This window comes from Blennius ocellaris, assembly GCF_963422515.1.
Source record: "Blennius ocellaris genome assembly, chromosome: 9".
NCBI classification, from domain to species: domain Eukaryota; kingdom Metazoa; phylum Chordata; class Actinopteri; order Blenniiformes; family Blenniidae; genus Blennius; species Blennius ocellaris.
In genome coordinates this window covers 9,712,951-9,723,625 of record NC_137658.1, presented here as the reverse complement: position 1 = coordinate 9,723,625, position 10,675 = coordinate 9,712,951, and the positions used below count along the sequence as shown (strand labels likewise).

General features: G+C 45.0%; 1 protein-coding gene across 1 annotated transcript; it reads left to right on the top strand.

Annotated features, from left to right (window-relative positions):
- Positions 1 to 1,252: 1,252 nt before the first annotated feature.
- tcirg1b (T cell immune regulator 1, ATPase H+ transporting V0 subunit a3b) lies at positions 1,253 to 10,061 on the top strand. Its single transcript, XM_080502638.1, has 21 exons — positions 1,253 to 1,389; positions 2,628 to 2,750; positions 3,134 to 3,212; positions 3,304 to 3,452; positions 3,548 to 3,643; positions 3,736 to 3,797; positions 3,890 to 4,016; positions 4,100 to 4,182; positions 4,267 to 4,360; positions 4,841 to 5,053; positions 5,161 to 5,311; positions 5,426 to 5,565; positions 6,563 to 6,720; positions 6,815 to 6,905; positions 7,005 to 7,123; positions 7,233 to 7,446; positions 7,710 to 7,820; positions 7,893 to 7,991; positions 8,082 to 8,202; positions 8,310 to 8,481; positions 8,962 to 10,061. The coding sequence occupies exons 2-21, from the start codon at positions 2,634 to 2,636 to the stop codon at positions 9,053 to 9,055; spliced, it is 2,490 nt and encodes an 829-aa protein (XP_080358764.1). The 5' UTR covers positions 1,253 to 1,389; positions 2,628 to 2,633; the 3' UTR covers positions 9,056 to 10,061.
- Positions 10,062 to 10,675: the final 614 nt, after the last annotated feature.

Sequence of the window (10,675 nt, the reverse complement as noted above, 5' to 3'; positions counted from 1 at the left end):
GATCTTTGGTGCAGACTAAAAATTCAAAATGCAAGTCATACACATTTAAAGGCAGGTAGAAACACATTAAGATGTACCGTTGACTGACTAAACTACATGTGTGGAACCATGAAGCCAGAGGACACCATGCATGAGTCACTCATCCGTCACAACCACAGTTACTGGCAAAGATACCAACCTGAAGTTACATCTTGAATGAGTATATCAAACTAAGCATTTGTAATTTGTTTCTGTGGTCCTTGTGCATGTCTTTGTAGTTTTGTTCTAATACGATTTATTTCTGTGGCTGCTGTGCCTCTATTATTTCTCTCCCCTTGTGGTTGTATTGTGTCTGCAGTTATTAAATATCGTCGCACAGTCAGTGTATTTCCAGTCCTTTTATATCTCCCTGTGCTGTTTGCAGGCCGTCTTCATCATAATGGTGGCCTTAAACTATTTGTGCTCTTCCTCATGTCTCAGAGAGCGGCTGTGACTCAGCTGAGGGTTGTTGTCTCCTGGTTGAATATGTTGAAGTGTCCTTAAGCATGATCCGAAATGGAGGTTGAGTACCTTGTGTGAAGAAGTAGTGTACATGTATATACGGTAAGTGAAGTCATGTTCAATTGTTTGAATGACATACTGAAACCTCATCATGGCTTCATCCGTCTTTCAAACTACTCGTGTTGATCTCAGCTCAGTATGAGAGAAGACACCCCTCAAGTGTATCGTCACTCCATCACGTCGACAGACACACTAACCATCCATACATCTTCTATCCCACTTTATTCTGCTCAGGTGTGCTGGAACAATCCCAGGGTAACACAGTACACATCCTGGGCAGGTCGGCTGATCGTTGCAGGGCAAACAGACAACCATTCACACCTACAGACAATTTAAGGTCACCATTTAACCTTAACGCAGGCTTTATTTTTATATTTATTTTTTTTGAGAAAACGTGCACAGGGGAGAACATGCAGACGTCTATGTCTATTTATCTATGCATACTTATTTTAGAAGTTGAAACTCAATAATTTATGTCATAAACTAAACAATACAAAACTTTTTTTTGTGGAAAGAAATGAATTATTCCATGTCATTTCAACATTCCGGGGGGTGGGGTCAGTCACACACACACCAACCGACGAGAGAGAAACTCGGGTCTTTGCCGCCATCGAGCCAATCTCGACCTCTCGCGGCGGCCCGGGGAAACAGCCGGCGTCCCGTCACGTGAGGCTGCAGTAACGTGACTCTGATAAACGGGAAGTGGGGAGAAGCGGAGAGAGAAGTTGAGCCTTGGTACCTGCGAAACACGTCTAGTTTGGTTTGTCCCGGTTTTACGTTCCCGGGACTGGCGGGACAGCGGGACAGCAGGGAACCGGACCTCCTGACGGCGACGAGGCGGCGCGACAGGTGAGACGTGAGGCGGTTTGTGAAGATCCACTTTGTGCTCCGAAAACTGTCGCCGCTGTTGTTGTTGTTGTCAAGGCTGAAATCAAACCCATGTGCTTCTGCTTAGCCTTCCCACGGAATCCCCCCTCCACCCTCCTCACCGAACATTATGGCGAAAAATGCGTTTATTTCAGTGTTTCTAGCGGCGGGTTAGGATTGTCTGGTGCCGCGTTTTATCTGGCTCCAGTGAGTCCGTCGAGGTCAACGTTCATACACTAAAACAAAAGACAGTTTTCTCTTCAATGTCCTGCTTTCTTCTTCTGGAATCTGTTTCCAGAGTTTTTTTTTTAATCCAATATCATTTAAATGTGTATAGTACTGCTGTTAAAGATTTTAAAAATATATATATATAACCGTCTCAGCTTAGTTTTTAAGTTTAATTTAATTGTTTCATTCATAGCAGGCACTTGATTCAATTTAAGTAGGACATGGAAATGACCCTGTTCTGTCATTGAGAAGCTGTTGTTTTCTCTACTGGAAGAAAGACAATGCAGCTCTAAGGTTCCTGAGTGTGACATCATTTGTATGTCATTTGTATTCAAATAGGAATAAAGTGCAATTATACCGGTTAGTATCTCCCAATGCTGATCATTTATAATGAGATGGATGCCATTTGATTCTCACTGAAATCAGCCAATTTGCAACGCGCTGGTTATGGAAACTCCCATGTTCGTCATGAGGTGTTGGTTCAGTTTCATTGTCTTGCTAGAGGCTGCGGTTTGTCTGCACCACTTTAGTGTTTGTGTGAAAACAGCAGCAGAGCAAACCACAGCTCGCTAAAGAGAAACCAAAGTCAAGAGCTTTTCGCCCACAGTAATCTGGAGGATTCGTGTGACTTGTGACAGTTGTGCTGCGTGAACGTATTCAATTGTTACTCATGTCGTACAGGCACACAGGCGTCTTGTGCAAAAATGGAAATCCCACCTGATCGTCAGTCAGAACTCCACGTTTCCTCTTTTCTTTAGTTTCCATTCTTAAACGTCTGGATTGTCTCATTTTGTTTGTCATAACTGAAAATAGACACCACCTGTGTTTTAGTGTTGGTTTTTTTTTTTTTCTCTCTTGACAAAACCAGAATGTTACAGTCAAACATGGAATACATCACCTGATCAAGTGACTGAATAAAGGGAAACGGGTGGGATGATTGCCATGATTGTGGTTTTTGACTTTGAACGTGTTTTCTCCCCGCCGCTGTGCAGGTAGCTATGGGCTCCATGTTTCGCAGCGAGGAAGTGTGCCTGGTGCAGCTCTTCCTTCAGTCCGGCTCGGCCTACAACTGTGTCAGCGAGCTGGGAGAGCTGGGCCTCGTGGAATTCAGAGACGTGAGTGGAAAAAAAAAAAAAAATCCAGTTTTTTGGGGGGGGGGGTTTGCACTTGGGTCGTCGTCATGCGGTTGAACACACTCACGGAATATAGGAGGGACTGAAGCCTCCGTCATGTTTGAACACTTTGCCGGAGGGCAGGGTACAAACTTCACAGGGTAAACACAAAGCGATCACCAGTTCACCCCGGTGTGTGTCTTCGGAGGAGCCGGAGAAGACGCTCAGACGCAACACGAGAAAACGCCGCTGGATTTTTCGCGGCGCGTCCCGCGAACTGGTGCTGCTTCGAGTCGACGAGATGACGCGATAGTTCCCCTCCCCTTCTTCCCGTCAGACGATGGCGAGTAACCTCGTGACCGTGTCTCTGTCCCCTGATGTTTCAGTTGAACCCGAATGTCAACGCTTTCCAGAGGAAGTTTGTCAGTGAGGTCAGACGATGCGAGGAGCTCGAGAAAACCTTCAGTGAGTATGAACCTCGTGGGTAAAGACGGGATCTTAAGCATAGCATTTTTATAATGTATTTTTCTAATATTCTCTCCGTTTTCTTCTTCAGCTTTTTTGGAGCAGGAGATCAGTCGCTCCCTCTCGCCACCTTTGCGGGGCGCCCTCGCTCCACCCTGCCCCACGCCGTCGGCCCCTCAGCCCCGCGAGCTCATCACCATCGAGGAGGAGAGCGAGAGGCTGGCCCGGGAGCTCAAAGAGGTCGGCAGGCCCGCCCCGTCGAACGGTTCTGCCCCGTCGCCGAAGGCCCGAGGCTCTCGGTCTCGCCAGGCGTTGACGCGTTTGTTTCTCCGCAGGTGTCCAGGAACAGAGACAGTCTTCGCGCCCAGCTGACGCAACTTTGTCAATACCGAGGAGTCCTGACGCAAACCCACTCTCTCACAGTCTCGCATGTGAATAATCTAAATTTTACCCCCACCGTCATCAGTTTATATGGAACAAACGACGACAAACTCAATCTCTTCCTCTGGCTTTGTCCTTAAAGGCACCGCCACCTGTGCTAGAAAACCAAGGCCTGTTTGACAATCGCCAAGATGTCCACCTCAGGTACACGCCCACTCACAACAATACCTGCTTCTTTTTTAAATCCGTCTTCTTCTACTACATTTACCCTCTTTTCCTCTGCGCCTCTTGCTCAGTTTTGTGGCCGGAGTGGTCCATCCTTGGAAGGTCCCCTCGTTTGAGCGGTTGCTATGGCGGGCCTGTCGTGGCTTTATCATCGTGGACTTCAGAGAGATGGAGGACCGACTCGTGCACCCGGACACGGTGAGAACTCGTTTTGGGAAGAGGACAAAATTCCAAGTCGAATCTCGGCGGTGACGCGGCGCTTCGACGTTTTCTTGCCGTAGGACGAAATGGTGCAGTGGACGGTGTTTCTCATCTCGTACTGGGGAGAGCAGATCGGACAGAAGGTCAAGAAAATATGCGACTGGTGAGGAAACCCGGCTGTTTCTGTTCAAACTCGATTTATGGACGCGCACCTCCTGAAGCTGACTCTGTTTTGATTTTTTTCCAGCTTCCGCACACAAACGTTTGCGTACCCTGAGAGCAGTACTGAGCGAGAGGAGATTCTCCAGGGCCTCCAGGGAAGAATCGAGGATATCAAATCGGTGGGTTTTGCATTGACTTGTGTGTCCTTTTTTTTTTGCTGCTGCTCCAATGATAGTTCCAATCATAATTATCAGCATTTGCAGTACAACCCTTATTTCACTGGATGCCACGTTTCCATAATATCGTTTTTCTCAGGTTTTCCTCACATGACACGCAAACACGTTTTATGTTTCAAATATATTCTCATCTCAAATCCTTCTCAGTTTAATTTACATGAATGAGAACATGCAAGAAATGAGCTTGGTCTTCATCTCAGTTATTTTTATTACCTTCAAACAACAAAATAATTTCTGGCCCAGGTGACGCCCCCATACTTATGTTGTCTGTTTAAAAGACAAGTTCAGTCTTTCTTTTCGGGACTGATGACGGTTTAAAACGATTGCAGTAATGTTTTTCGAAGCAGTGCATCTTACAGTACATCTGGAATGTGTCACTCACGCCCTGGCCCGTCCTTTCACTTCCTGCCCGCCGTCTCTCAGGTGTTGACCCAGACCGAAACCTTCCTGCAGCAGCTGCTCGTGAAGGCGGTCGCCGTCCTGCCGCAGTGGAAAGTGCGAGTGCAGAAGTGCAAGGCGATCCAGATGGTCCTGAATCTCTGCAGCCCTTCGGTCACTGAGAAATGTCTGATCGCCGAGGCGTGGTGTCCCACCGCCAAGCTGCCGGAGCTGCAGAGCGCGCTGAGGGAGGGAGGGGTGAGACGGCCCGGCGGCACGCGTGAAGGAGTTTTCGATCAAAAGATTAGACGCTGAGGGAAAAAAAAATTAATAAATTTTTGTTTGCGCTGCTTCTTCATCCTCAGAGGAAGAGCGGCAGTGGGGTCGACTCCTTCTACAACCGCCTGCCGTCCTCCACCCCTCCACCCACCCTGTTTCCCATCAACTCCTTCACAGCGGGTTTCCAGAACATCGTCGACGCCTACGGAGTGGCCAGCTACCGAGAAGTCAATCCAGGTACGTGGCTGTGCCGCGACAGTCATTCCTCTCCAGATGTGTGCAAACCGTCGCATCCATGCCAGTCCAGCCTCGTGTGCCTTTGTCAAGTGTTTTCTCTCGATGGCTCTGCAGCGGTGTACACCATCATCACGTTCCCCTTCCTCTTCGCCGTGATGTTTGGCGACGTGGGCCACGGTTTACTCATGGCTCTGGCTGCCCTCTGGATGGTCCTGGAGGAGAAGGACCCCAAATTCAAGAATAACACTAATGAGGTAATTCAGTTGGGTGTTGTAGTTTTTTTTTTTTTTTTCCCCCCACTGCTGTGATCCGGGTTGCTGGAGGCCATTGTACCCGACGCTCTGCGGAGGCCAGGGCGCACCCTGGACAGCTCACAGAACTCACAGAAAACACTATGAAATGGGAGAAAATCGTACCCAAATAAGTTCAATAACATGATTTCTGTGTGTCCCTCAAAAATTTATTTAATTTGATTCTTTATAATAATGACTTTTTCAAGTGTCTTGTTTGGAATTAAGACGTGACGGACACTGTTTTCCAACCTTGAGAAAATGTCTGCATGAGGTGGGATCTACTGGATTAAACCTGAGTTCTCTATTACAAACATGACGTGGACTTCAGCTACAAGAGGAACGTGTTTTATGTGATCTTTTCTATGAAAGAGTAGGAAAGTTTTAGTTGTCTGTGAAAAATATCTTTTTTTTTCCTACTTGTTTTTGATTTTACTGAGCGCAGCATGACAAAGATCATCCCCATGTAATCTATTTAGGAGTGTCTTCAGTCGGAAAACATTTCTGTCCATATCCCAGTCACATGAATTGAATTGAAAATAATAGGCTTTTGTGCGTTTTAAGATTTATTGGAGTCATTCATGTTCGCCTCTCGGTGATTCGTCAAAAGTTACACGATGCCTGTGCAGCCATGTTTCCTTTTTTCAACTTTCATTTTTATTGATGCCCTTCACATTCAAAACAACGTGATCTGCATTACAAAAGTACAACTTTTTAAATTGTTCTGAGTATTTTTATGCTTTTACTGATGTCCCTTGCTTTTATCTTTTATAGAATGTATTCCCGTGTAGCCTTTAATAAGAGAAATCTCTCGTACAATATCCATCCACCGTTTGTGTTTTGCGTGAAGTCAAATCCCGCCGACGGTTTACAAATAAAACTTTAAGACGTACGTGTCGTCCGTCTGCCTCGTCCTCGAACCTCGCATGCTGACGTCGGCATCCCGCCTCCTGTGTTGCAGATCTGGAGGATGATGTTCGGAGGGAGATACCTGATCCTGCTGATGGGCCTTTTCTCCATCTACACGGGGGCCATTTACAACGAGTGCTTCAGCCGAGGCCTCACGACCTTCAGCTCGTCTTGGCGCGTCGAACCCATGTTTAAAGAAAACTATTGGAAGTGAGCACGTTGTATTCATTTATTCGAGAAATTGTTTATTTTTTTCTCTATTCGCCAAACGCCTTCATATATTTAATTTGTTGTTTTTTTTCAGCTCCTCAGTCCTGGCAGATAACCAGTACCTAGCTATGAATCCGGTTGTGCCTGGGGTTTTCACCAGCCCTTATCCTTTTGGCATTGACCCGGTAAGACCGTGACACACAGTCTCTTCCAGACAACAACAAACTTAACTAGACGACATCCACTTTTATTGGCTCGTTTTTTTGTGTGTGTGTGGTTGTCAGATCTGGGGCCTGGCCAACAACAAGCTGACCTTCCTGAATTCGTACAAGATGAAGATGTCCGTCATCATCGGTATTTTTCACATGACGTTTGGCGTCTGCTTGTCACTCTTCAACTACTGGTAAAGTGACACGCCCCTTCACTTTACGGCATGCGTTTCCTTCGCGCCTGTGATCTGTGACATAACCGTATTATTCTCCCCTCCGCCTCAACCTCGCTGTCCGCCGCAGTCACTTCGGTCAGATCAGCAGCGTGTTCTTCGTGCTGATCCCGGAGCTCTTCTTCATGTTGGCTCTGTTTGGCTACCTGGTGTTCATGGTGGTCTTCAAGTGGATCGTCTACAGTCCCGCGCAGTCCAGAAGTGCTCCCAGTATACTAATCCACTTCATAGACATGTTCCTCTTCACGGAGAACGCTGACAACCCGCCACTCTACCATGGACAGGTGTGTAGTTTTGACTACATGAACATAATATTAGAGTTTCTGACATATTTTAGCCAAGATGAGACAAGGAGTTAATTTTTTTTTTTCTATCTTGTGATTTCCTTTATTACTCCTTGAGAATATGATTAAAATTGAGGCCAGTTTTAAGATTCTCGTAACTTAATTAATTTGATTTACCAATACAAAAAAAAAGAAAATCGTGAATGAGACTTGCAAAACAACAGTTGTTTGAGCTTGTCCCACCTGTAACTTGTCCTGTGTAGATGGTGGTGCAGAAAGTCCTGGTGGTGCTGGCTCTGTGCTCGGTCCCAGTCCTGCTGTTCGGGAAACCCACGTTTGAATACATGACCTTCACAAGAAGACGCCGCCGCGCGGTAAGTCCATTCGCCGTTGCACTCGGAACGACGATGTCGTGATTCCTTGACGAGAGTTTCGATATTCCGCAGCCTCCTGAGGACGACCGGCGTCCGCTGGTCGTCGACGAAGGCTCCATCAACTCCCGTCAGGGGGAGGTGGAAGGAAGGGCTGCGGAGGAGGAGGAGGTGGTGAGAGCGACACTCATGAGCTGCTCTTTAAAAAAAAACAAAAAAATCCCAACAGATTTTTATATTGCGGTAAACGCATAATTTTTGCAGGAGTTTGACACGGCGGATGTGTTCATGCACCAAGCCATCCACACCATCGAGTACTGCCTGGGATGTATTTCCAACACGGCGTCGTACCTCCGGCTCTGGGCTCTCAGTCTGGCCCATGCTCGTCAGTGCTTCTTCACACTCCCTCTCTTGACTTCAACCCGACTCGCACTGCACCCCTTCATAGTGTGTCATTCTTCCGAACATCTGTGCTTGTCTGCGTCCCCACAGAGCTGTCGGAGGTGCTGTGGGTGATGGTCATGCGCATTGCTCTGAAGTGGCAGGGCTACGCGGGCGCCGCCATGCTCTTTGTCATTTTTGCCTTTTTCGCCACGCTGACCGTCGCCATCCTGCTGGTGATGGAAGGACTGTCGGCTTTCCTGCACGCGCTCCGTCTGCACTGGTGAGGATGAGAGGAAAGGGCAAGATGGTATATTCTGAGAAACACAATCGGCGACTTAGTTAAATGGGTAATATTTTAAGGTGAGGTGATGTTGTTTCGGATTTGTGCTGGCTGTGTGTTCCAGTTGGCAGCCTCTATATGGAACACTGAACTTTCCTCTGCGTGTCTTCAGGCGCCTCACATGACTTTTATATTGCGGTGCACATTGCACCCTGCGCAAGCTTTGTCACTTGAAGTCACTGACGCAGACGATCAGCAAACTGCTGGCGTGTCGTATGCAGTGGAGGGATTCTTTTTTTTTTAGTCTTGGTTTTTCTGTTTTAAATTCTAAAACATATCTTACAGTCAACTCCATGGACGTGTGCAATAAAGCTTTAAATTGAACCGTATTACGTTGTTAGAGAGCAAATATTGACAAATTGGTTGATTGAAGCCAGGAGCTCTTGAAAAAAATTGGGTTTTTTCTTGCTTCTCTTACAGGGTGGAGTTTCAGAACAAGTTCTACAGCGGGTCAGGCTACAAGTTCAGCCCTTTCTCCTTCTCCTCTCTGATCAACGCCTCGGCCGTTATATGATCGGCTGCCAAACACTTTAGTTAACGTGTGTATCTGTATCTTAATAATGGTATTCTTGTTGCCTGTAGGCAATGAAATGATTTAATTAACTTGCACAATAATCATGATGAATGATTGACTGTTATTTCTGCATCCGTGGAGGTCGTCCATCTATAATGAATCACGGCTACGTTATAGAAAAAAAAACAAAAAACTTTTGTATTCCCCTTGCAAATTTTTTATGCCTCTTTATGTACTCCTTTCTAATTGTTCATTCAGTAGCTCGAGTAATGGGGATTATTTGCATTTCATTGTATTAATAAATCTTGACGACACCCATTTAAAAAAAGGGAAAATAGACGAGTCTGTGGGTCTGTCCTGCAGTTTAAGGGAATGTGTCATCTTTGACTTCAGCTTGTAAGATCGAACTAAATGACAGCAGGGAACGGTACAAAAGATTTTCACGAGCCAAAGATACTTTACCCTCATTTTCACGTCTTCCAAACTTGCCACACATCAGGTATTTATTGATTGATTGATTCATTTTGTATGTGCCTTACTGGAATTCTATGTGTAAGCATTTCTTTTTGAATGGATCCCTTTTTCATTTTCTATCATCATGCTACTGTATGCTTTTTTTTTTCTTCTGCCCATTTACACGGTTAAAAAAACCCCCAAAACAATCATCGACTGCAAACTGGAATTAAATAGGACTTTTCCTGTTGGGATTTTATTATTTGAAGTCATCCACTGAACAAGTAATTTCTTGTTTCACAAATTATATGCATGTCGATACAAAAAAACACACACACACACACACACCAAAACATACAACTGACCAGATGCTCAACGTTTGTTTCAATTTATGCTCATACTCTGGTTTGCATATATTGGCTGTCCCGAATTCGTGAATAATTTATAATATTGTGAGAAAGGTTTGCAAATAAATGGATGATGTCTGATCGGATTTGTTCATGAAATGCCCCAAACTATTTAACAACAGGAAATTAAAAACTTTCCATCCTTTCATTGAGGTGCTGTAGCTGATTTCATGTGACTTCGAGGCGGAGTGCGTCATGAACATGTCACAGTCCATCACAGGGCAAACTGCTGTTCTATTATTCACATATACTGACAATTCAAACTTGCTCACTAATCCCAAATAATTTTTTGGGGACTTTACAATTGTCATTCTTTCACGAATACAGGAGCTTTTAGGAAAATTAAGATATAACTGAAAAGATTTGCCATCATTTATAGGTGGATCATTGGTAGTGTGTGGATAAATTGTTCTATTGCAGAAGCATAGATAATAGAAATATTGCAATGAAGATACATATAACATACACTACTGAGTAGTAATATCTAATGAATTTGTAAGGGGGAAATGCAATATGAAAATAATGCAATGTTATATGATGTATCTTAATGTTTTTAATGATATAAATGTGTGCATATATATATATATATATATATATATATATATATATATATGCTGTGAAGGAGTATACATATAATAGGCAAGAACAGACTTATAAAACACTTGGATTACTGGCATATTTACAATGAACACATGCAGCAGAACATACAATATGTAAGTGACGTGAATGTGGACAGCAGAGACGGCGAATTTCTGTCACA

Bases quoted from the DNA above. Each gene is read 5' to 3' on its own strand.
- tcirg1b (XM_080502638.1), top strand. From the start codon at position 2,634: ATGGGCTCCATGTTTCGCAGCGAGGAAGTGTGCCTGGTGCAGCTCTTC. The intron at 3,213-3,303 runs GTGAGTATGAAC...TTTCTTCTTCAG, and splicing joins GGAGCTCGAGAAAACCTTCA to CTTTTTTGGAGCAGGAGATC. The intron at 6,721-6,814 runs GTGAGCACGTTG...GTTTTTTTTCAG, and splicing joins TTTAAAGAAAACTATTGGAA to CTCCTCAGTCCTGGCAGATA.